Source organism: Pleurodeles waltl, chromosome 9, assembly GCF_031143425.1.
Source record: "Pleurodeles waltl isolate 20211129_DDA chromosome 9, aPleWal1.hap1.20221129, whole genome shotgun sequence".
Taxonomy (NCBI): Eukaryota; Metazoa; Chordata; class Amphibia; order Caudata; family Salamandridae; genus Pleurodeles; species Pleurodeles waltl.
The window spans coordinates 460699656-460727012 of NC_090448.1; the positions used below are offsets into that span (position 1 = coordinate 460699656).

A 27357-nucleotide genomic window follows, 5' to 3' on the forward strand; every position below is an offset into this window, starting at 1 on the left:
CTTTCTCTGTTTTAAGACTTTATTAAGCTGATCTTTCCTAACTGGGCTACTGGCATTATGGTAGCTTACATTCTGGTCCTGAGGCTGTTATCTTCATTCATGAGAATCTGAGCAGGAACATCTACATTTTTGTGCCTAAAATCCTTCTTCACAGGTAGCACATCAACATCCCTAAACCTTGCTTTATGATAGCTATGCATTTACCATTGTTTCATTGGTTTTGTTTCTATGCTCAGGCATGACGAAGTCACTTCCAAAAGTCCGGTGCCACCTGCAAGGAATTGCGGTCGGCTATGGAGTCATGATGGCCCAGGTTACAGTACACCGGAAAAAGGTGAGGAAACAAAGATGTTGCACAGAGTCGGGGAGGTGAAGCGTCGCTGGAGCCAGTTCCCTTCTGCCACCGGAGAAGTAAGGCGTTGGTTCCTTACTGCTAGGCAGAGGAGGCGAGGCATCAGTTCCTTATGGTTGCAGAGGAGGTAATGCGGCGTTGGCGGCAAGGCATTGGTTCGTTACAACAAGGCGGGGTCCAAGAATCCAGCAAGTCAAGACGTGAGGCGTCAACTTCGCGGTGTCACACCATGGGGCCACAGGTACTGCAGCAGAGTCGGGTGTCACCGACGTCGGTGACAAAGCACTCTGGACTCACACTGTGGTGGGACTTCAGAGGCGCTTTGGTGGTGTCAGGCCTGCATTGTAGATCACGGTCTTTGCACTCAGTGAGGACCATGGCGTTGATGCAGGCAGTGGTGCGGGGTCAGAGAGCACCGCTGGTTCTGAAGTCATTTTGGAAGTTGATGCACTAGTTTCTTCCTTGTTGCACCAGAACACAATCCCAAGGATCCAGGAACTGGATTTGGCACCACTTTGCAAGCGAGGACTCTCAGCAAGAGAGCCCAGGCACTGGGAGGTCTTTCCATGGCCCCGAGACTTCTTAACAGGAGGCAAGTAGAATTCAAGCCCTTGGAGAACCTTGGAAACAAGATGTAGAAATCAAGCTCCAGTCCTTTTACTCCCAGGGCAGAAGCAGCAGGACAGCAAAACAAAGCAACAGGCAGAGTGGTAGTCCCTCTACAGAATCCAGCTCTTCTTCCTGGCACAATGTCGTCAGTCCAGAAGTGTTCTAATTTTGTGGGGTCAGAGGTCCAGTAATTATACCCATTTTTGTCTTTGAAGTAGGTAAACTTTAAAGAAAATTCTTTGTAGTGCACCAGACTCTGCCTTTCCCTCCCCTGGGCTAGGCACGCTCCAGGGAGGGTGGAGATTGCTTAACTTACAATTTGAAAACTAACTTCACCAAAAGATGCATTTTGAAATTGTGAGTTCAGAGACCCTAAACTCCAGATCTCTATCTGCTCCCAATTGGGAATTATACTTGAAAGATATGTCAAGGTAATCTCCATGTTACCCTCTGGGAGAGACAGGCCTTGAAATAGTGAAGAACGAATTTAGCAGTATTTCACTACCAGGACATGTAAAACACACCAGAACATGACCCGCCTTTTAAATACATTGCACCCTGCCCATGGGACTGCCTTGGGCCTATTTGAGTGGTGACTTGTGTGTAGTAAAAGGGAAGGCCTGGGCCTGGCAAGTGGGTGCACTTGCCAGGTCGAACTGGCAGTTCACAACTGCACTCAAGCACTGCAGTGGCAGGTCTGAGACATGTTTAATGGGCTACTCCTGCGGGTGGCATAATCAATGCTGCAGGCCCATTCGTAGCATTTGATTTGCAGGCCCTGGGCACATATGGTACACTATACAAGGGACTTACTAGCAAATCAAATATGCCAATCATGGATAAACCAGTCACCAATACCATTTAGACAGAGCGCACTTGCACTTTAGCACTGGTCTGCAGGGGTAAAGTACACAGAGTCCTAAACCCAGCAAAATCTAAATTCAGCACAGGATCAAAAACAGGAGGTCAGGAGCAAAAAAATAAATAAATTAAGGACAGGGGAAACCATTCCAAAAGCTGACAAGTCTAACACAGGATTTGTCGGTGACTGATGAGGGATGTCAGTCAAAGACATGGCACTGCCTGGCACAATCTCGTTATGTAAGGACTCTGATGTGGATGAGGACTGGAGTGATAAAGCTCATACTATTTACAGTAATCTTCATGACAAAGAGTCCTACGTTTTCTGGTCACAAATATTAGACTCCTTCCCTCTGTAATGTTCAGTTCTCCTTTAGTACTGCCTGATATTATGTAGAATACACCAGGTTAGGGCACAGTAATTATGTTGGCATTGCAGTGGAGAAGAGGGAATACTTACAGTAAAATTAAAGGAATAGTATAGTTAGCTGTTTCTTGGAAAAGACATCCTCAGAACGTGACTAGTACGACTCAGTACAATCAATATTAATACTAAGTAATAAAAGGATTAAGCGCCCTTGAATTCCTGTAGGATGCAAGTGGTAAGATATTTCTTTGCAGCAGTTTTCTGAGCCATATTTTTCTTCAGATGGATTCTTTTTTGCCTGGAGCCATAAAAAATGGCTGTACTGTCACGCCAACTTCCTCCCTATAGAAGACAATTTCTTATTGTTATTTAATTGGCAAACGGAACAAATGTTCTATTTAGCCACTGGTCAGAGGGTTACAAAGGAGAAACACCTTTAGATAAATAACCCATTTCGAAATTCGGAAGACATTCCCTGCAAAATAACCAATAAGATGGACCACTGAAAACATCATACACAAAAAGCAGAACATTGCAAGCAAAGCGTGCAGTTATTCCTTTAAGGCTCGGAAAAGTGATGTTATCTAATAGTCTCGGAAATACTGAATTCACCAGGCTGGGTAGTAGTCTCTATGCAGCTGTACTACAAAAATATTCGAAGTACAGTTTGGATTTCCAGCCATATGTGGTTACCAAGTGAGCTCACAAATGTAAACTCTAAATAAGGAAATAAAAGAGAAGTGGAATTTTCAGGCACCAGAGACTCATGAAAACAGATTAACCACAGCAGAAAACACAGAAACAGGGTGCTAAAACACAAAGGTAAATGTACCAAACATTATTAAAACGAGTCTTTATTATTCATACATGTAAAGACGAATGAGACCGCACAAGAACACGCTGTATTTTGGGTCTGTGACAAACTGGAGCTCTGCTCGAGGACTCAAACACTGCTTCGTCTATTCTTGTGCGTGTGTTTAAACAAATGCATACTCCAAGTCAAACTGACTATATATGGAATTTTCAGCCGCATTCTGAGCCGTGGCACTGACTAAAAAGTCCTTCTAAAATAAACTTTTAGTAGCAAAAGTTAAGTATCCTGTATGCCCCACCACTTCCTTGAGGGGCACTCCACTTTTAAACTGAGCGACGTCCTGAGGAGGATTGCTGCACACAGAAGCTTGACTCAGTTTGCTGGTACGGTCCATCCCCGAGCTCGACGGATCATCACTTCCTTTGCCCAGGTCGGCAACCGGCAGACTAACTGTCCTGACATCATAAACCCGCGGCAAGATTTCCAATGTGTTCATCTCTGTGAAGCCGTGTTCTTCCATAGCCAGGCAGGTTCTCTGGACCTGTTCAATGCAGGGGGAGAAGGAGCAGACCCGTCCACCTGTAAAACATGTATAAAAAAGGCTTAGCGTGTAATCAAGGAATCCCTCTGAAAGCATGCGAAGAGAAAAACTTTCAGTGATAGATACAGTCAACATGTTCTGATAAATTTTAAAGGATTCGCAAAAAATAGGATGCTAAAATGGCACAATGCTTATTACCTTTTGGAACTGCAAACAATTCGAGAGATGACAGAAACACATCAGGTTTTCAGGACAAGTTACCTTGAGCAGAATTACCTGCTCGACCCTCTTTATTACTTAGAGATATATGTCTGTATCCAGATAACAAGCACTTAGCTTGCTTAACACCCGAAAACCAAAATGTTTCATTTCCTTCCCTTATGGATGTCCAACAAACAGGACTCCGTCGCCCACCACATACCTTAGACACTGAAATGGCAAGAATGAATTTGTGACCAAGAAGGCAGATTCTGACCTCCAGCAAGAGACTGCAGGTAATGCCCTCTAGAGCACACCAAGATGTGATGACCAGCAGGCCTGCCAATCAGCTGCTTTGTCTGGAGGCATTGGATTGATTATTTTCTCTGAGACATTCCACTTTATGGCGGCCATACATTTGGCTCATTTGCCTAAAAATGTACCTCCTCCCTGCCCTTATCATGCCATGAGGTGCAGCAAGGATCCCAGAGATCGGCGATGCATGGAGCACTAGGCTCCGTTGACTCACCTGAAGGTGTGAACAAGGGTGCCGCTCCTAGACGGTGAAGGGCAAGAAACATCCAGATCTTTTATAAGGAGGATGGTCGGCTCTCACAGGCGCCAATGCCATCTGGCTACTGCACTGATGGCACTGGCTGGACAGGTTTCCTTGCTTGAAGAATGCACTGGTGAACTCTATTGTGGTGCTTCTCACTATCATAAAGGCACTACACGAGGACGTTCACAGGAATCCCTTGTTCAGTGTTGAAGCTTGGGGTCCTTCGATATAGTCCGATTGCTCGTCAGTGTCATTAATGTCCCCTGTTTCACCAGACTGCATCAAGGATGTGCAACACTGACCAGCATATAAAAGGAACATCTCAAATATAATTTAGGAACGTACACAACTGCATTTAAGGACTCCTACAAGAGCTACAGCCTTTGAGAAGGCTCACTGCCTGACAGGCTCCTATTAAGAATGCAATGTGTCGAATTAAAGACTATAATAATGCGTGACAGTAACTGCACGAAGTTGACTAGTTTCAAGGATCAATGAAGAAATATATGTCAAAAAATATAAATCCTAAAATAACATACTAGTTAACACACAACTGTGGTATTGTATGGCTAAACGTTAGGCATTTCAATAAACATAATCAAAAGGAAGTACGATGTTATACCGGTGTCCTGTTTAAGGCTTTCTGGTTAAGAAGGCCCTGCCCTTTGGAAGTGGGAACAGTTAGATAAATGCATGACCAGGAAAAAGCATTTGTAGGGGAGCTTTGACACACAAACGGCATTATATACTGCGAAGACGAATAGGCACAGACAGAACTGTATTATAACTGACAGGTAGCAGCGAGTGAATCTGAATGCAGAATCAAGTATTCATTATGCGAGTAGAAGTCTCTACCAAACCTACAGCAGCCTTAATGCCCTGGCGGCCGTCCTTTATGAACTTGGGGTCTTTTCGGGATTTAAGATTAATTATGTCAAATCTCTAGTGTTCCCCTTCTGAAAGAGCCTCCTGGAACGGGGTACAAATTTGGATGTGGACCCCATGCTATGGGATCCCGAGACCCTAAATATCTGGGTATAGGTTCTCAGGTCCTCTTTTGGATTTCCCTCTCCGTATCCATAGCTGGCCGGATCACCCTGTCAAAAATGGTGATGCTTCCTCTGCTACTTTAATATTTAGCCAATCTCTCAATTGACAGACCTTGTTTGGGGGAAGAGTAGATTCAGAGCTGCACACTCCAAACTAAAGCTCCCAACATCTAGGGGTGCCATGAAGCAAAGGACTTCTTTAAATATTACCTGGCGGCGCGAATTCAATAACCTGCATGTTGGTTGGCTGGACATCACCAAGTGTCCATCCTAGATGCAGATACAGGATGGAACCACAAATGGTGCCTTTTTCCTAGGCACCATTAAGCTAAGTGCTTGATCACTGCTTATTAGAACCACCCACAATTGCCTAAAACGTAACTTTCCCCACATGGCAGGACCAAAGCCTTACTCCCGGGCATTGCCATTTAGAGGGATCCCAGCAGGTGGGAATGTACTCGGACCAAGGCAGTTAACGATGTGGGGGCAGCAGGAATCAGTACAGTTGGAGACTTGTATTTTGAAGGAGCCTTCCTTAGTTTGGAAGGCCTATGTGATCAGGGCAGCTTACACAGGGGTCATTTTTGTTTTACTCTATGAACCGTTAAAGGAGCACCATCCACACAATAGAGCAACCAGGGATTCAGAAGCCAATCCTACACACACTGCACATGCATGGCCACGGCTGGCGATTAATTACATGGCTTTACAAATCATGCCAGCCAGACCCATTGGATTCCCTATGGCAGCTGAGAACGATTTGTGAGGAGACACTAGGGCAGACATTTAGTAATTCAGAATGGCAATTCGTCCTGGAATATCACTGCAAAATATCCAGTAATGCTAGCTTTAAAACCCTCAAATTCTATATACTCCATACATATTTAACTCCTCATAGACTGTATCCAATATTCCCAGGGCTAGTGGAAGCTTGTTGGAGATGCCACGCCTCCCTGGTGGATATATTCCACGTTATGGATGTGTTCCGGTTCTGGGTCCATTTTGGGGAGGGGTATTAGTGACTTTGAGAGGGCTACAGAGAGGCCGGATGTCTCAACAGCAATAAATTGCCTACCGGGGCTCTTCCCCAGAACCTAAAACAAAAAACAACTCCATATTCATTGACGTAACCTAATCCTAGCCAAATGGGTGATTGCAATGAGATGGAAGTAAGCCGCTTTTTCTACGAACACACACTGGAGGAGAGAGGTTATGCGATGTGTGCTAGCAGGGGGGGGGGTCTGGCCTTATGATGGGAGGAAAAAAGAAAAGCTTAGGTAAATGACTCATAGCAACATACGGGGATGCAATACTCTATGACCTTACTGAACATACTAACGAAGATGATAAGCCAGCCTAAAGGGGAGAGAGAGTGAGAGAGTGAGTGAGAGAGACTGAGAGAGTGAGTGAGAGAGTGAGTGTGTGTGTCTATATATATATATATATATATATATATATATATATATATATATATATATATATATATATATATATATATATGTGTGTACACACACTTAAAGGCATGTACCACAACTTGAGCATCCGAACCCAAACCCAAACCCAGCGCAGGTCCTGAAAATTTACCTTCCTGACTTATGGGTTTAATTACCTCCTCATCCCGAGCTTTTTGGTGCAGTTTCAGAAGGGCAAGTACCTTTAGTTAGCACCAGGATACCCTTGCCGGCGATATTGCCATTTACAAATACTGATAGCATTACACATGAGAATAGTTTTCCCACCTTGCCTAAGGCCCAGGCCCAGGCCCTGCCATGTTTAGTGGAGACAGCCAATATTCCAGACTCTTCCCAAACACGTAATGACTTCTACACCAGACACAGCCTGTGTTACCTAGGATGTTCGATAAATTACATTGTACAAGAGTGTAACTGTATTTGCCATGCTCTGTGTAAGATGAAAACAAATATATATATATATATATATATATATATATACACACACACACACACATATACATATTTTAAAAAGAGCTAAGCTATTTTTTCAAGGAGAGGCCTTGATGGACACCGATCTTTCGTCAACTTCAAGTTCGATTTTGTCAACTGAAAGTCTAAATATTCAGTGGACATGAAACCTTCATCGCTACACCCGTCCTTATTTCCTTCTGTCTGTCAGCCCGGCCCCTCTACGTGTGCCTGCTAGTGTGCTGACTTTACCTGTGTTGTGTAGGAATACAAGTGCGGCTATTCGATGGTCTGTGTGTGCTAGATTCTATGTACTACGTTGTGCGAGAGTTCGTTTAGTCGTTGGCTTGCCCTGCTTGCACGAGCATGTACCACTTGTCTACTGGTCTGTGTGAGGGGTGACTGCAGATGTGCTTATGTACGCATGGTAGTCTGCAGTTTGGTTGTGTTCCCGATTTGCATCTACGCAGCATCTACGTTAATTTGTGCATCGGTGGGGTTTGAAGTGGCCACCTCTCTCCAAGTCATTTTAGACAAAAGTTTCTTGGGATGAGTTTTTAATCTACAAATTACTGGCAACGTGTGTAGTCTAATTTGTTCAATGGGAGCAAACAAGACTGCAACTGCATTAGGTTGTCAACAGTCTGTGACGAAACACAATAAGGTGGTACTGTCTGCTTGCATTTATGCACGCTACAATAGTAAAACCGATTGTCTGTGCCAATGCTTATTCAAACATTTAGAAAAAGAGAAGCATGCGGCATGCTAAAATTCATTCACTTCCTTGATTTCTATGTTTTTTAAAATACAAGATTCAATTTTGTTTTAAAGTAAATGTGTTACAGAAGAACGACAGTGTTTATAGACGAACGCTCTTTTAAACGGAGCTGGATTCGCGTTTTGTCAACAAAATGTACGGGCGCGGCTGGCTTATCACCACAACACTTTCACGGGGTGCCACATTTTACAGCTAATTTGCTCCAACACAGAATATCAATATTTGCTCGCGTCTGCATTATATTTGTCCAAATTAAGCAAGGCAGGTCTTACAACTCCATGTGCCTGCCTTTGCCAAACAGGCAGCTGAATGGCGCTCGTTGTGACTGAGCTCGCCGTATAAGGCAACTCCGACTCTCCGTGGTTTGTAATCTCGAGCTGTTTCAACCGAGCAAAGGCAAAAACGAATGGGTGGATTTAAAGGAAACTATTCACGCCTTCCAGGCAACGAGCGAGGAGGCTAGGAACCACGTGGCATTCAAACTTTATTCGCGACTCACGAGTCGAACGTGAAGTGATTATTCGGTTGGGTTTTTCTCAGCTCTTCGTAAAAAAGAAGTTAACTGACTTTCTAGTTATGTGAGTTTCTGTCCGGGTTCGTTTCTAGATTGTGAACAGTGTTATCTGCGTGATCAGCAGTACAAGACTAATGTTCTCATTAATCAACTCCAGCTTCCAATTGCCTCAATTCTACGGGGAGTTTGAGGTGTGGGTTACAAATATAGAATGCACAGTCTGGCAGCGCTGGCTGTGTCTATGCAGAAGAAAGAATGCACTGGGCAAGCAAGGCGGCCCTCTTCCCATAGAAGGATACCCTTCAAGTTCCACAAAAATACAGCAACGATTGCTGAAGATCTGCAAGTGTTTACAGACCAAGACAGTCTCATGCTGAAGATGCTGAAAGCAGAACAATGTTATATACATATATAACATTGATGAATATGCCTATTTTGCATATTCTGCATAATGCCCAAACCTTTATTTACGAGTTGTTTAATAATTAGGTCTTGCTACCTCAGCAGCCTTTATGAAATGAATATGCAGATTAAGGACCATAAAGGGAACAGATATCAAAAGCCCAGTTGACTTCCTGAAATATACATACATTGTAGAAGGACCATGGCCAGTGACACCCACTCTCTAAAATCATTAAGGTTTTGAAAAATACCTAAGTTACTGAACAAGCTATTGTAGCATATAAGTGTAATAAAAGTGTAACCCAGTGGTGGCTGCCACTGAACGGGGAGGCGAGAGGGCGGTTGGGAAATAAAAAAAATATATAAGAAAACCCACTTACCTGCTCCGAGGGGAGACAGGTTTGTCTCCCCCATCCTCGTCTGGAAGCACACTGGCTCCCAGACTCCCCTTACTCGATCACGATACTGCTGTCACCGGCATGACAGCAGCGTCTTGATTGGTGTGAGCGGCCTGCTTCAGCGCTCACGCAAAGAGTGGGGCCCTGTGCACTTTCATCCCCCGGCTATGCAATACATCAGGGAGGAGAAATGAAGTGTGCATGTCTGTTTGGCCAGCTTAACAGACATGCACACTTACAGAACACTGACCACTCCTCCTCCAGCCCAGCCCAGCTCAGCCCTGCCCCACCCCGCCCCACCCCACCCCACCCTAACCTAGCTCAGCTTAAAAAAAAAAGATAATAATACTCTGCTATTATCATTTTATTTTTCCTTCTGGAAGCCAGATAGTATTAGGGTCTCCCAAATGCATTTTTCGAATTTAGGCGTTAGCATTGCAACTGGATATACATTTTTTCTAAATGGAAGGGTAAAATGTGTTAAAGTTGTGTCATTTATAGTGAGCACAGTTCCCATCCAAGTGGGTAATGGATGTTAACAAATCAAAAAACAACCACGAGATGGCCTTCTAGACAAGTCTTCGCTGTGTTCCTTAACTTACGTTAGTCTGAGAGTCAAGATCCATTCAATGGCTCACACCATTCAACAGTGCTCCCATACAGTAACCGTTTGAAGCTCAAAAAGCGTTTATATGGCCATCACTTACATATTGTGCCCAGTTAGGTAGACAAATGAACTGTCATTCTAGGATATCAAGCAATAGCAATGTTGATAGCACATTCAATGTGTTGTAGTGAATTAAGGTAGAGAATATTAAATGTCAACCTTTTATTTGCTTTGGTTAGTTATCTTACATTTTTGTTACATTTGTATCATAGCCTTTCATTGTTAAGAGATTCTTCTCTGTATTACTTCACCGGTTCCTCGTATCATTTGTTCTAAGCTTTTCTGTTATAGAATGTTGATGTTTGAGTTTTGAGCAGTTGGAGTCTGGTCACCAGTCGCATCCTCTGCTGCTGGGGTCATTTTATTTCAGTGAATCTTCTCAGCACCCAACAGTGTTGTGCTGAGTAAATCATTTTGGCAACAAGGGACTCGTTCCCAGCTGTGCCCACCGCCGTGCTGCATCAATGAGCCATTTGGCTTTCCATTGTCTTCAGTCAACGTTCCATGTGCTACTGCCTTAGAGGCAGACTTCAAATGTCTCATCAAGGCTCCTGTTCATGTGCTGCTGTTTTAGATTCTGTCAAGACTGGAAGCACACTGCGGTGAGTAAGTGCAATTTTGTGATACTCCAGTCTGCGCAGCACCTTTCCTTTGTTGCTGTTGATGTCAGCACTCTTACGCACTGTGCATATGAATCATGAATGCTCTCCTTTCCCTGAAACCACCCATCGCTCACGCTCATTACATGCCGCCATTTTGGACACAATCTAGTTCACTCCTGCAAGCTCTCTGCTTGGTTCATTTTCTAAGCCCTCAAGTGTTTTCCTTACATACAGCTGTTTCAATTTAAAGGAAACTGCACTGATTTTGCTGCAACTGTGCCTCTCACTCTGGTACTCTCATATTTATTGCTATGTTGTGAATTATTACAAGTACCTTATTTCACTGCCATTCTCCTCTGACATATACCACACCTCTTTAGCAAGCACTGCAGTACTCCTGTACATATTTCAGCAGTCACTGATTTATCAGGTATTTATTCAGGATTTAAAATGCAATGACGTGGATTAAATGGATTGGATTATTTAATAATTTCATGATAGCTACTGATGCTAACACCATAGTGGAGTATAAAAACCATTCTTCTCAGGACACTCAAGCAAATTAAAATCTCGTTCTTACCATAGTTGGCGAAACGAGCAATAAGGAGATTTTGAGTACATCTTGTCATAGTGATTTATGCAAGATGCCCAGTGTGAAGTCTACATAGATGGTGTTAAAAATATTATGTTGGTGAACTCAGGAGCCTCATTTTCCTATATTTCAGAAGTGCTTCTAAAATGCACTGGATTGACAGAAATCTTGAAAAGAATGAGGTCAGTGCTTACGGTTATGGTCAATCTGTCATTGATATTTTAGGCTATGTTGTTGTGTCTATTTCATGTACGTTTCGCACCATTTTAGGGAAAGTGTACGTTGTCAAAGATGCAAAAAGAAAGTGATGGACGGAATGCTGAACATTGTCAAACATTCACCCCCAGTACAGAGATCTGGGCCTAAATCCATCGTTTTTTTGCTGCCCATGCCATTTCAGTTTGGACCCAGCCATATGCAAATCAGTCTTGACCCTGTTGCCCATGGGAACAGTCCAGCCCGAACTGCCAGGCCAGGTCTTCCCTGGACTGGAAACAAGCATCCTGGGACCGGTTTCGGGGTTTCACCCCTCATCAGCCAGGCTAGCTTGAATCCAGTGGCATGGGAAGCACGGGACCCACGTCTGGGCATACCCTTCCCACTTAGGGCGACAAATGCAAAAAGAACAAGTGATGGACGGAATGCTGAACATTGTCAAACATTCACCCCCAGTACAGAGATCTGGGCCTAAATCCATGGTTTTATTGCTGCCCATGCCATTCCAGTTTGGACCCAGCCATATGCATATCAGTCTTGACCCTGTCAAAGATGGACAACATGTTCTAGGATGGAGACATCAAGGAAACCTTAGACTAGTCCTGGATCTTGCATCTGATATTCCAGTCTACTGCATGACGGTTCATCAAGGTACTGATGGGGTTATTTCTCAATACAAAGATGTTTTTTAGGAATTAATTAGGTAAAGTGAAAGGTTTTCACACGAGATCAAGCTCAAAAGAGATGCGCTTTCCATTAGACAAACTCAGGGATGTACCTCCCGACGGCAGAAAGGATCTTAGCATAGTTTTACAGCAACTTTTAAGTGAAGGTGTAATTAAACATGTTGATGCATCTAAATGGGTGTCTCCCATAGTTTTGGTAAAAAAACAATATCTGGGTCTCTCAGGTTGTGTGCTGATTTGAGATTGTTAAAAAACCCGATTATTGTTGATTGCCAGCCTCTCCCGGAAATTCAAGGACTATTGGCAATTTTTTGGAAGAGACAAAATACTTTACATCTTTGGACCTCGCATCTGCAGATTACCAAATTGAGCTAATAGAAATCTGCAGACATTTAATCACATTTATTACACCTGATGGAACAATTAGATACATCTGCATGTCTTTCGGTTTAGCGTCAGCTGCATCCATCTTTCAAAAGCTAATGTTTACTCTTTTTAAAGGTATGGATGGAGTAATGACGTTTCAAGACAACATTCTTATCTTTGCTGACACTATTGATATCCACAATGCAAGGTTGTCCAAAGTACTTTAAGTATTATTAGATAGAGTTGTGACCTTGCAAATAAGAAGTGCAAATTTCTCACTCAGGAATTTGATTATTTGGGTCACACAATTTCTGCAAAGGGCATCTCAACCAAACTGTGTTTGCTTCAAACCACTGAAAATTTGAGGACACTTAAAGATAAAGACCAACTGAGGTCTTATCTTGAGTTGTGTGAGTTCTATGCCTGATTTCTCAAGAAGTTTTCTCATATGGATTTACCTTCGAGAAATTTACTCGAGAAGGGTGTCAAATTCAGTTGGTCTAAGGACCTCAAGAAGCATTTAATAATCTAAAAAAAATCTATAGTGAAGGCTTTACCACTTGCTCCTTTTGATCAGAGACTTCGATGTTATTTGTAAATTGATGCCAGCTTAGACGGCTTAGGTGAAATGCTTTGTCAGAAAAATTAAAGTGTTGAGAATACAGTAGCTTTCGCTTCGCGATCACTCTCTTTAGCTGAAGCCAAGTATTCCACCATAGAGAGAGAGGCCTTTGCTTGTATGTGGGCCGTTGAACATTTTAAAACGTACCATTGGGGCAGAATTTTCAATATAAAAAATTATCATAAACTTCTTTTAGCATTATTGAATTGCAGTGGTACTGGAAAAGCATTTGCTAGATTAGTCAGGATCCGGTCTAAAATGTATGAGCACAATTTTCAAGCAGGATACATTCAGGAGAGTTTGCAATTGTGTGGCAGATTGTTTGTCAAGATTTCCGGATGGTTAAAAAGAAAACAAAATAATTTACTGACACGGTTGAAGAGTGTGTGGTTGCTGTTGTGGATTATGTTTTAAATAGCCGCATGAGTGAGATATCCAAAGAAGATTGTATGGAGAGTTGCCCAGAAGATTACGAGTTAAACAAAATAAGGGGGCCACCATTAAAGAATGGCCACGTTCGAAAATAAATGAAGAGCATGCATTTCCTCTGAAAAATATACGGCATAACATAATTAATTTAGCACATAAGAGACATTTAGGGGAGACACGTATCAGAGAGAAATCCTGGTGGCCCTATATGGACTCTCATATTGCAAGTTTTGTTAAACAATGTCAAGTGTGTGTGAACTCTAATAAGTCCTTGTGTACTAACAAATCTTTACCAATTTTTTTCCAAATTTCCTAACAGACCGTTGGAAAAATTAGCCCTAGACATCTTGGGCCCTTATGAAAATCTTTCAAGATGCAAAGTGTATGCCTTTATATTAATTGATTATTTTTCCCAAGGTGGGCTAAAATTAAGTGACTGACTCAACCATCGCTCAGACCACTTTGCAATTTTTAAAGGAATGTTTTTATAAAAAGGGTCTGCCATCAAGTTTAGTCACTGACAATGGGAAACAGTTTACTTCTAGTAAATTTCAAAACTTCCTAAAGGAGCATGGCCTTTACCACATGAACAGTATTATATGCTGCTAATATGAATGGTCTTTGTGAAAAATTTAATAGGGTAATAATTGAAGCTGTGTAGGCAGCTCTCGCCAACAACTTGGATGTGAAAGAATTTGTTTTAGAAAAGGTTGGGCATATCAATCTACCCCAATTCAAGGAACTGTTTTTTTCTACATTTGTATGCTTAAAGGTCGGACTCCACTGATTTTTCTCACTCTTTCTTGAATTAAAAAGGATCTGCACATTTTAGATATCAAAAATATGCATGGGGAAACTAAAAAAAACTAAGAGTAAAGAAAAATGTGAAAGGCAATCACAAATTAGATGATTCAACTCCAGATAATCGTAAGTTGCGAATTGGGGACTGTGTAAAGATCAAACTACCCTAAAATGTGAAGAAAGGTGAATCAAAGTTTTACAAGCCTTTCAAAATGATAGGAATAGGTAAAACATCTGCAAAACTCAATAATGGATCCTGGTGGAGTAAGAACAAATCGGCTAAAGTTGAGGAAGGGGCTGTCTCTAAGAATACTGACGATATTTTTTGTAAGAGTGACATGCATGCTTTTTCACAAATGCTTTCTTTTTCAGATCTTAAGGACAAATTACAAATTGAGGAGGTTGGTTCAGGAGAAAGTTCAAGTTCTAGTGACTATGAGCCTACTGATGATTTAGTTAAAACTAAAGGTACTTCTGATTCTGAGGTTATTAAACCCACCACGTTGCATGCATGTAATGATGATTCGTTTCACACAGTGACCAGGTTGTTAAAAATTCTGAAAACACTGCTTTATCTGCTGGTATTGATATATATTTTCACACAAGTGATCAGATTACGGAAAATGCATGACCCAAGAGAAGGATCAACACACCCAAAAATCTTTTTGATTTTGTATTATATTAATGGTGCACTTACCACTTCATTGCAGTGTACTATCTGATATTTGAACCATTATTTTGGTGAAGTAAATTAGACTTGAAGGCTTAATTTTAAATCTGTATGTTAGAGGGAGGAAATATGTTGCAGTGTATTAACTTAGAGTATACTAACTTAAATGTTAACCTTTGATTTGATGAGTTAGCTTACATTGTTGTTACATTTGTACTCAGTTCCTTTCATATTTATGAGATGCTTCTCTGTGTTACTTCACAGTCATCTCGTGTCATACGTTCTAAGCTTTTCTGTTCTGAGCTCTTCTGTTAAAGAATTTTGATGTTTGAGTTGTGAGCAGTTGGAGTCTGTCTATCAGTTTAATCAATCGCCTCCTCTGCTGCTGGGGACATTTTATTTCAATAAATCTTCTTCTCTCAGCACTCACCAGTGTTGTGCTGATTACTTCACAATGGCAAAGAGGTCTATCCCAGTTGAGCAGCTGTGTGGTTATCTAGCATGTCACATAACAAAGCCTCATGCAGACAGCACTTTTGGCAGGACACAACCCATGCAGAGTAATCACCTAAGCTTTCCTTTAGTGAGAACTGGTACCTGTATATGAAGACGGGGTATGACACACTCAGGCTTTGAGAGTAATTTTGTATATGACACCCACCCATGAACGTCTGCTAACATTGATGTATTTTTGATAACTGGCAATTTGTTGTTTGAAGGATCTTTTCTTAAGCCATCCATCCAGGTAGGATGTGACAATCAGGAGTGGAACCGTACCAGCATCAGCAGCTGAATGCCAAATTCACCTACTGTGAGGCTGTAAGAGCCTCATAAACAAAGATATTTCATATCTCATCAAGAGAAGCTGTGTGTCTAATCATGGCTTTACTTGCAAATTTAAACCCGATTCACAAACACCTCGGCCTTACTGCATTTATTGTTAGGGTTTTATTAACTTGAACAGTGTATTTCTGTGCTGCCTAACCCTAAGACAGCCGACTGTGTTCTAAAAAAAATTGCATTTGAAAAGATTATATATTTGTGAAGCACACTATTTTTGTCACATATATATATACACACTGTTCCATGTGAATATTTATCTTTTTTAATTAAATAGGTGTTTGTTACACTGACAGACTTCCAAATACTTTGACTAACTCTAAATGACCCAGGCGATAGCCATGGTAAATGTCGGGAACTGAACCAATGTTTCCGAACATCAACGGCTATTTGGGAAGAGGAGACTTTAATGAAAAACGATTTTCATCCAGAAGATAAAAAAGAAATGTTTTAACGGTTTTAATTACCTAATCCTAAAACCTAAAATGAGAATATTAGAAAATAGTTCTGCATTAAAATCCGTTCCTTCTTCCCTCATTTCCAAAACATACTCCTGGTTCATTTCGGTTTTCGTTTAGCAGTACTGAAATTTGTGTGGAAGGCACTGAAAAGTGTTGTGGGCATCCATACAGTGGAGACTTTGTGGGTGTCTCCAAATGTTCCAAAGAAGACTTAATTGGCACTCTCCTTGGAACAGCCACAAGAAGCATTTATAACTCTTACATTTCTGCTCACACAGCAGAAAATTAATTCACAGTTGTAATCACCATCTTCAACGATATCAATTAATGGAACCAGATCCGATGTCTATTAATGGCATAGTAATTTAGTGGGGAAAAGAATACCTTAATCTGCAAATCTTCATCAGACTAGATTAAATTACACCAACCTAACCTAGCATAGCATTAAGTTTCAGACTAGATTGAATGATGCCTAACTAACCTAGAGTAGCACAAATTCTGCCAATGAATGTCCTAGAATATAACACACTGATACGTTTGTTGGCATTTATGCCAGTTTATAAAATGAAGTAGATGTTAAACAAATAAAGCAATAATAAAGCAGAAAGGTTTCAGACTTGTATAGATCATAAAAGGTAAAGTGAATGTGACATTTGTTTGTAACTGTACACAAAATGTTTGCCCCCATTACACCTAGCATTAAAGTGCACTGTAACTTTATTTATACGTTCAATGGTGCTCATATACTTTGAAAAATTAGAAAAACTTCTAAAAGTTGCTAGCAAACGGTTAGCAATTTTTTTTATTTAATTACGGCAGCTATCACTAAAATTAAGGTTATAAAATACCCTAATTTAATAGCCATACACATATATACATGGAAATGAAAAGAAGACTACATTTTTGTTAGGTCATGCCAACCAGACAGCGCAAGCTGTCACTTTGAGGAAAGACCTATTGTAGGTTTATAGTGGGCTTAGAGCCTGCACACTGCTTGGCTTTACCGGCACTCTAATTTGCTTGCTTCTTTTTTGTTAACTTCTCTAGACTGTATTTCCGCTTGTGCTTGCCGGGACCGTAGAGTATGGCTGCATTGCTGGTCACTTTTCAGCCACTAATTCCGCACTGCTTCCGCCCCATGCTGCTGCCCAAGAAATACTTTTTTGAAATTTGGAAGCATGCGCCTACAAATTGATGTAGCCAGCCATGCCATAATAATTTGTTTTTTAAATTCCTCTTTAGCCATGCTTATAGCATTAGTGATGCAGTGTACAGCAACACTAACGTTAATAGGCAACGCAAATGGCGTCCCGAAGGTGAACCTTATCAGCTTTTCCAATGCATATTTCTAAAAGTTAGTGTCTTCCTGGCTCTATTACACATAACCTTTGACCCCTGATCTCAAATGAAAGGCTAAGATAAAACCGTTTAAATAGCTTCATAATTGCCCAGTCTCTTGCTGAAATGCCTCCATGGCATCTCACGGTGCTACAGCACCTGCTGCACCCCTTGTTCCAGCAATACTGCTTTCCAGGAAAGCAATTGTTGCTCTTGTACAGCCCTAGCATATGCCGCCACATACCTCCCACTGCATGCACTCTTGCACTTTTATTTGTAAATGCAGACACCACAGGAACACCAGTTTTTATTTCAGCTGGAAACAGCTGGAGAGCACTTATAACAGGAGGAAAGCTCTCAATATAGGAGTCAACTATTACAATGGCAGCTGTTATAATGTGGGTTAAGGTAGTCCCACATAGCGTAGCGTGGCGTGGCTACTGTAAACATGATGTCACAGCAGTGGGCTCATGGAATGTTGGGGGAGCTGAGTAGGTGACAACTGATGGACAGCAGACGAGGGAGAGGTTCATGTTGTAGCTGGCTTGGGATAAACGTGTTAAATCACAGCTCCTATCCGTGGAGTCTTCTTCAGTAGCCAATGGTATAAGAGATGAACATCCAGTAAAGAGTCTACAATCTAAGTAGATACTGCATGCTATCAATATTTGGTGCACGCTCTTTTAGTTTCATGTAGTCAAACTGTTCTCGGTAGTCTTGTATCCCACTACCTACACACACTGGGATGATCATTAACCGGTGATTCACAATATCATACAGAACAAAGGGAGCACACAAACAAGTTTTCATAGCAAGAAAGAAGAATTTGTAGACATTGTAGACTTGTGTTTTTCCCGTTTATTGGTGATGGCTTGGCTCAAACCACATAATGAAGCAGCTTATACGTATTTTGTCCATTGGAATTTATCAAGTTTGTTATCAGAGATTTAAATATTTAAAAGCAGAACATGATGACAATTAGATCATGAGTGTCAGAACAATACAATAAATAAGGAAAATCATACACATATTCTGTGACCCAGAAAAAATGTATAAAAAGTGACTGACAAGTGTTAATGCAAACTGCAATAAGTGAGATGACCATGAACACTTCTGTGTTCCCAGTAGGTTAAATATTAGAATGTTAATAAAGGCAGATCACAGATACACACACGGATATGAGATAATAATATGATCTGGCATCCTTTAGGTTATTCCGACTGGCCAGGTGTAAAATAAAGTGTGAAGGGTTCATATGTATGGAAGAATCTACATTACCCAGCACCTACGTCGAGGCTTAGCCACAGGTAAAAGAATATGTGTAATTTAAAGGGTAATTACCAAGTAAAGGTAGCAAATATTGTATTTAGAAGAAACTACGCGGTAGGTTGAAAGTGCATAATGTGTTCGGAGAGGCAAAGTCAATCGTATAAATGTAGGCTTAAATCAGTTACTTGTCTGCAGTTATTGCTCTTCGGTGTTGGTATCTTTCCCAGGTTTACATGCCTGAATTATAACCATTCAGGTAAATGGAAGTCCTACAGTACATTTTCAATAGCAGTACCAGGCACTACCTGCCTGAAATAACTCAGAACAGCGCCACTTTACTTACCCACTCACCTCCCTGGGAAAGACTCTAATTTTCCACCAATAGGGACAGAGCGTTTTTGGCGTCACCCCTTCCAGAGTCCATCATATCTCAGATTTCTCTAGCACACGTGTATAATTCTATATCAATATGGTAAACTGGCTGAGCCCCTTTTCGGACAGTATTAAAGTACTATTTTTTCTATAGTGTTGGACCTTTCATAGATTCATGTCTTGAATCAGAACAGCAAGCAGTATAGACAGCACATCATACACATTTTACAGAGGATAGTAATTGAAAAGATGACATAAAACGGCTCGACCCAAAGCTCTATCTCTGCTTCCAGAAAGTAATGTTATGTGATGGTGTGTTGTTCTTCCATATTGCTGCTCGGCAAATGTTCACCAGAGGTATTTTAGGAAAGAGTGCCGATGTTGTTGCCATAGCCCTTGAAGAATGGCCGATTACTGTTGAGAGCAGTCTGTCCCTTTTTGTATGGCAGAAAGCTATTGCTGCTACCCAACTGGAGAGACCTCGTTTTGACACTGGGAAACCACTGCTTGTAATGGAAAATGACACAAGCAATTGGTTTGACTTTCCAATGTCTTTTGTCCTGTTCAGCCAACACATTAGACATCTCTGTAAGTCTAAAGAATGTAGTGCTTTTTGGCTGCATCTGAAGGATTCTAAAAAAATGTTTTTAGAATTACAGGCTCACTGATATTGAAGTCTGAAAGCAATTTTGGGATTAATATAGGATTAGTATATAGTATGATTATCTGAAGTCGAATGTAGGTAAGTGTTCTTTATTGAAGAAAAAAAAAAACTTGTATCTCACTCTCAGTTCTTGTGGAGATGACAGCTAGGAGCAAAGCAGTTTTCCATGAGAGATTTGCTATGGGTTTTGTTGGTGTTGGGTCAAATGGATTTCTCGTGAGTTGGGCTAATACTGTATTAAACTCTCAATCAACTGGTGGCTTTTCAGGTGGAGGAAAAGCCATTGATAGGCCTTAAAGGCACTCCGAGATGACCCTTTATCACCATAACGGTGTTACGTTTGGAGATTGTGTGTGCCTTGATATATCTGACAAGTGAACGCTAATAGATGCACTCTTTAGTTCTGATCTACCAAGCTCCAACAGACATGGTAGAATCTGATGTGACTGCACTGTGAGAGGGTGAAAACCCTTAGCGGTGCACCACATACAGAAGGGTTTCTACTTAACTATACAGGTTTTATTTGCGGAGATTTTGCTTGCCTTGCTTGGGCCACAGAATTCATTGAAGTCAGCAACAGGCTGACAACTTCAAGGATCCTCAGTTGTGTTGTAAGATCTATCCCTGACACCTGGATAAAAGATCAGTCTCGGAACCTAGCTATATTGGTGTTTTCTGTGCTGGCAGGAGACAGTCAGTCTCCTACATCATCCGTCTTCAGGCAATTACGCTTATTCTGCACAGTTCTCTCTAAAGCTTTGCATTTTTTCCTCAAAGCAGGGGAAGAGGAGGAAATGCATATGCAAATGGCTTGTACCATGTGATCAGAAGCAAATTCCCAAGAAAAACTGCTTTTGCAAATCTACTGGCATAAGTCTTGTATTTATTCTTCTCTCGTGTTGCAAATAAGTGTATTTTTGGATATCCCACACTGGGAAAACATTTTTGGGCTGTTTCATATTTAGCTCCCATTTGTGGCAGTCTATTGATGTCCTACAAAGGAAGTCTATCTGATTGTTGTTTAACAACTAGAGGAGTTTTGCCCTAATGGAATGTTGATGCTTTATGACCCGTTTTAATACATCCTGTACTTCTGTTGACAGTAACGTGGATCTCACCCGCCTTGCTAATTAGATAAAACATTACTGTGGTGGTGTCCATTCTGCTCAAAACAGATGAATGGCATATTCTTGCCATGAATGATCAAGCTTCCATAACCCTTTGCAGTGAGTTCTTGAGGACTAGCTCCCCACCTTCTTTCAATGCATCCATTATTATAAGAAAATCTGAAGGTGGTGGAATGAAAGACAGCTCTGCTACAATGTTTTGTGTTGAAATCCATCACAGAATTGAATCTCTCGTTAGTCATGTGATTTGTATGCGGTCACTGAATGACACATCTACTAGTTCCCTTTGCTTGTCTAACTCCTCTAGAATGGGCTGCACCATCAGGTGGCAGAAAGGGATTAGGCATTACAGGATGAAATCATGGTTAAAATTTTTTTGAATACATGCACTGTTATTTCAGTTAGTTTCTCCAACTGGGTTGCTAATGCTTTCAGAGCTGTTTGTCTCCCTTGAGACAGTCTCTCCTTTGTGTCAGTGTCTGTAATAGACCCCAGAAACGGAATCCTCTTTGTTGGATGACTTTTCTCTGTTTAAAATGAGGCCCCTGTCTTTGAATAATTTGGTATAAGCTTTGACTGAACTTGTGGTAGATTGTAGCGACAAAACATTTATAAACCAGTCACCTAGGAGCAGGTTTACCTGATGATCTTATTTCTGTGGTGGGTTGTGACTGGTGCCATGCACTTGTTAAAACATTCTGAAAGCTGAGTTGAGCCCACAGGGAAAGACTAGAAATAGACTATGACCACCGGCTACCTCAAACCTGCGATACTTTCCATGTGTGAAAATATGCTTCTTTTATGACTTGTGATGCCAAGTATTCTTTCTTCATAAAACATTGTAATAATTCTTGTAAGGTTACCATTTTGAGCAACAGCTTTCTCAGGAAAAGTTCACAGCTGTCTCTGGTACAGAACGGGTCTCCAGTCCTTCAAGGTCTTGTTCTTTATGAGCAAGAATATGAAGTAAAGCACCAATCTGATGTTGTATTTCGAACTGGTTCGATTGCTACTTTGCATAGGATTTTGAGAATCTCTGTCAACCAACAACATACATGCCAGTGCATGGTCCTGATTGATGGCAATTCTGGAGGTCATTGGATGAATTCCAACATAGAACTGAATTCAATTAAATCTAAAACCCACCTGTCTGTGGTGATCCTATTCCACTGTAAAAGGCATGGATTTTCCCCATCTACCAGGTCCGACAGGTGCACACAGGAGAATACTGTAGCCAGTGCCAGTACTTTATCAGTGACCTTTGCTTGTGCCCTGATGTTTTGCTTGGCTTCCCCTATTGCATTTGGAGTGTGCTCTTGAACATGCTTGCGTGGAAAGTGGTCTGTAAGCTGTCTGCCGAGGTAGCATTTAAGTGTCTAAATTTCTTGTTGAGTCTGGTAGGTGAAATATCTGTATGGCTGGTAAGATTCTCTATAGGGTAAAGATCTGACTACAGCTCCACGAAGTTGCTGAGAACAATGCTGTTGCAAAGCTCATAGAGATCTGGCAATTTAAATGTTAGCTTTGATACTCTAAAAAGCATCATCAATGTGCTTGCCAAACAACGAGTCCCCATTAAAGGGCATGACAAAGGTCCTTTTCTGTATTGCTGGTTGGAAGGAAGATGCCTGTAGCCAACCCTGCCTCCTAAGAAACGCTGCTCCAGCCAACTGATGAAATCCTAATTTTGCAACATCCATCGCTGAATCAACGAGAGCAGTTATTTGACATTACCTCTTGCTTTTTAGTATCTTTTAAGAATTCCATGCATAGGACGATGTCGGACTACATATGTGAGTCGTAGAGACCTACAAAAAGGTCACTGCGTTAGCGGCATTAATTGGCCTTGATGCCACCTCAACACCCACTTCCTGAAGGCATCCATTCTACAGCCTACTCTGTCTGGTGAAGCTGTGCATGGTGTTCCAGGTTTCGGGACCTCCTTTGTACTGCAGCTGCATGAATTCTGAGTCTGCTTTTGGATGACCTATAAGACCTATTGGTGTGTATTGGGGCACCTGATATTTCTTGTCCAGTCTTGGTACAACTGAAGATACCTTTGCTTACTTTTGCATACATTTTATGCCCTTGTGAAGGATGAACTACAATAAGAATTGCTTTGACTGCTCTTCTAGATGGTTTTCTGAACTCGCCTCAAAAGCAGTCCATTTCTTTGTGTGTCAATGGGAGGTTGAATCTTTTTGATGCCCTTGCAACAATGGTATGAAACCTGGAGATATCATGTAGTGGCGAGTCTAACAGCAGAGTTGTTGGTGGTTCAGCTGTTGGTAACATAATTGTCCACTTCATTGCCACTTGCCTTGAGGGTGCTGGGAGTCTATTTTTTCTCCTTCTGAGGACTGGTTGTCATTCGATATGTGGTTCTGTACATGATAAAGGAGAGAAATGCTGGACCTGAGAAGCAGGGCTTTGAGATACTGGTGTTGTGGGTCCAGCTGGAGCAGAGCTACGGGATCCCATTCATGCTGTTTTTTTGCTTCCTGGATGTTCATAGTCTGGGTCTGCTGAGCCCGTTATGGTTGTTGATGTAGTTTGAATGGAAAATGAGTGTAATAATCCTTCATCATAAGCCTGAGGCCTTTGACTAGATCTACAGGCACCTGAATCATAGGCAGGTTAGAGAATGTTGGCATTACACTGCATATGGATGGTAAATACGATCATAATAAGCATGTTCTTCAGGTCAGTCTAGTTCCAGTTATTAGGTAGTTTGGACGATAAGAATAAGCTTGTTCCATAATGTGGTGAAAGTCTTTGATATTCCTATCTGTCCTGATATTATATCTTCATGTATTCAGGACTCTATGTTCTGCCACAGGGATCAACCGGATATCACTCCTCTCCGTCCTCCACAAGTTTTGATGATGGCAGTGGAGGTATTTTACTGGGCGATGTAAGCTTTGCCAAGATGTCTAACAACTCTGGTTTTCTCGGGCGTCTCTTGCCAATGGGAATGACAGATGGTTGTAACAATGATGATTTCGTCAACTGAGTAGAGGTGGGAAGTTTGGCCCAGTCGTCAATGGCATTGATCGGGACTTTGTTGACTGAGTAATGTCTGGATGTGTCGTCAAAGGGTCAGTCTTTGGTGAGGTTGCTGGGACAGTTTTCACAGATTTTTCTAAAGGCTTTTGCATTCATTTTTTACTCAGGCTCTTTTAAAGATGGAGCCACATCATTGATCATTATCTCATTTTGCTTTTCTTAGTTTACTTTTGGCCATGTTGCACAGCATCTTGCTGATGCTGTACACCTCGGCCAAAAGGCACTGGCAAAGCCCATAGGCCTCAAAGACAAGACCTAATGGACATGTCAAAGCTTTTTTATCTTTTGATAGTGTGAATAATGAGGCTGATTTATCTCGTTAGGAGAGGGGGGGTTCAGATGCCTTGGAGTTTTATTGCCCCTTCAGAAGTCTTCTCTCGCTTTCATGAAGGGTCCTGGATGAAAATGTGCACATGTTTTAGGGTCCTTTGGAATATGGTTTGGAGGCAAAAAATGAATTTCCTTGGTGGTGTGGTGTGGTGTGGGGGGGTGGTCAAACACCACCCTAATTTCCTCACAGGAGTCCGGTACCTTAAAGAGCTTGTACAGGACGATTTTTCAAATAGCAAATGTGAGTAATTCGCACATTCCAGAGATAGCAATGGAGAAACTCAAAATAATTCACCAAAAGATAGGTTTAAAAGTGGCACTTCTGAAATAAAATCAGGACTTATCAGAAAGAAGAGAACAAAGATCTAGGACTGCATTTCTTCACAACGTGCAGTAGAAATCTGAGGTGAGATGGTCACTGGGAGGAGTGAGACTATGGGCACTTTCAATTCAATTATTGAAGTTTATGTCTGGGTGAGTCTGTTACTAAACTAGACCTGTTCAGAGGCCTTTCAGTGGGGCAGTGTGTGCTACTGCTACTTTAAGTCAACTGTGGAACTCCTGTCTTGATGACACGGAATGAGTCAAGAATGTGCATCTATCAAAAATTAAATACCGGAAAACCAGTTATCCTTTTTAACAATGTCCTCTTGACGAACCTAGCTAAATTTACCTTTACAAAGGTGGAAAACAGCCTACGAAACAACCATAAGAATGAGAATGGTTCTTTACCTGCAAGAACAGGCTAAATGAAGGGAGGATGCTCCACTTGCCAGTTTAAATGTGAAAAACACTGAGCGAAGGAGCCATACTAGAGGCAAATGAGCCATTTGAAGATTAAGGGAAAATAACAATCGAAGAAAAAGTCAGTCAGGTAAGATGAACATAGATACGATGAACTGTATTAGAAAATGGACTCCACCTCACAGGCCAAGAAAGCAGAAAGAAGACTCCAGTGTTGAGATGAGGATATCAGGTAGGAATAACAAAGACCCACTCAATAAAGTTTCAGTGTCTGTAGAGAGGACTCTTGAGTTTACAGACCATTGGTAAACCTTGGCTTAATTTGGAGCAAGGCCTTAGTAGTGGGTTATGGTTCTTGACGTCTACGTTTCCCATTTTCTCTCTGTTATTTTTCTGGAGGCTGTTTTACGAAGCTGAAACTTGGGTATCGGGTACACTTTAAAATGTCTACTATACTAATTAATCTTGGAACATTGAAACTGATGGCTCTGGGACCCTTGTATTGCGCACTAATAAGGGTCTATATAGTTCCAAGATAGCTCATGTCAAAACATCATGACTCTTCCAAAGACATTGAGCAAAAGCACTGTTAACTTTATTGGAGAATACAGTTCAAGTACAGACAAAAAAAAACTGTCTAGCCACAACCAGCATGCTCAAGAGGTATTTCTTTTGTTTCTCTAAGAACTGTGCTTCATGGTTGAAGCCATAACAGTTTGGTGTCTGAAATGAATTAGCCATCTGTTCATAGTTCATCTGTTCATCTAAACACTGCAACTGACACTCGGACACTCTACACTATGGCTGGTGTTGATTTCAAAAAGTGAGAGCACACTAAGCTACTTGTTAGGAGAATGGGCAGGAACTGACCAACTGTCAGCGTCTCTGGCAGGGTAATAGAAGAGCGAAGTGCACAACTAGAGTGCAGACTCATACACAACGTCTGTAGTCCTCTAAAGTTAGCTTTAATGGCAAAGGTTGGTGCAAACTCTAAGAGTACAGAAATAAAATACCATGTGCTCAGCAAGAACAAGAAAAAATGGACGACTGTCTTTTTAAGCTGTAAAGAAGCAGATCGAGAGGCACAATAACCCCAGTCATTGACGTTAACTTTTTAGGCTAACTATTCAGTGCAATCATTTGGTGACTTGGGCGATGAAGGTAACTGTAGAAAGAGTACTATATCCTTTGTGAAGTATCATTATTGGATTAACTCAAACCTCTTTCCCTTAAGGTTACACTTATTCAGGTAGGTGTTTTGTGCAGTGTAAAATTTACGTATCTAAGAGTGGTGGCGAGAGGTGTAGTGCTAAGTTGATGTTGGGTGTCTGCCAAGGGGATGTAAGCACTGAGCAGGAATTTGGAGTCACAGAGGTGCTCTTTAAGGGCTTTAGGACACCAAGAGACAGGGCTAAACAACCTGAGGTTGAGCTTAAGGGCACAAGAAGTCAGGCACTCCTCGACATAAAGCAGTATTACACCTTGGTGACAAAACTGATTGTTTTTAGATGGAGTCCCCATGAGGAAGCCATGGAAAATACAGGAACTGAAACAGCTTTAGCAGCGACTCAGCTGCAATGGAGTAGTGTGACAATGAATAAGTCCTACTGGAAGAACAATTTCCAACATAATATACACCTGATAAATGCTTGCAGCACGAACAGACAAAGCTTTACCAATGTAATTCTATTTTTACAAACTTTTGATGATTGTGTATTTCATTTCTGTCCATACTTCCTAACGATGTCAATAGAATCCAGCCACCAGAAGCAAATATAAAAATCGATTCAACAAAACACTGTACAACATATTGTGTTTTGGAGGCAGTGGCTCCTTCTAACTAATTGTTCTTCCTCCGAACGGTTCATTGTTTCCAGCTCAAGGCTATTTTTAAAAGCTTAAACTGCCATTTCAAACCCCTAGAGCTCTAAGATATCGAACTCCCATGGCAACACCTCAGCACCAGCCAGCAATCACGTCCTGTGCAAGCGTCTTCAGATTCTCTGAATTCCAACAAGTTTCCAATAGCAACAACAGTAACAAAAATGAACTTCTGCTACTCACCTACCTGCCTCCCCACAACACCCGTGATTCTAAAGTCTGCACGTAAATACTTCATCTCTCTTGAATT

The 27357-nt window shown here is 41.4% G+C and overlaps 1 protein-coding gene across 2 annotated transcripts in view; it reads right to left on the reverse strand.

The window, feature by feature from the left end:
• Positions 1 to 3025: 3025 nt before the first annotated feature.
• The window catches only part of TRMT61A (tRNA methyltransferase 61A), a 95489-nt gene continuing 71157 nt past the window's right edge, over positions 3026 to 27357 (reverse strand). For both annotated transcript variants that reach the window (XM_069207284.1, XM_069207283.1), the window contains one exon: positions 3026 to 3582. In XM_069207284.1, coding sequence (XP_069063385.1) covers positions 3254 to 3582 — 329 coding nt within the window. In that variant the 3' untranslated portion in view covers positions 3026 to 3253. The remainder of the gene's footprint in view (positions 3583 to 27357) is intronic.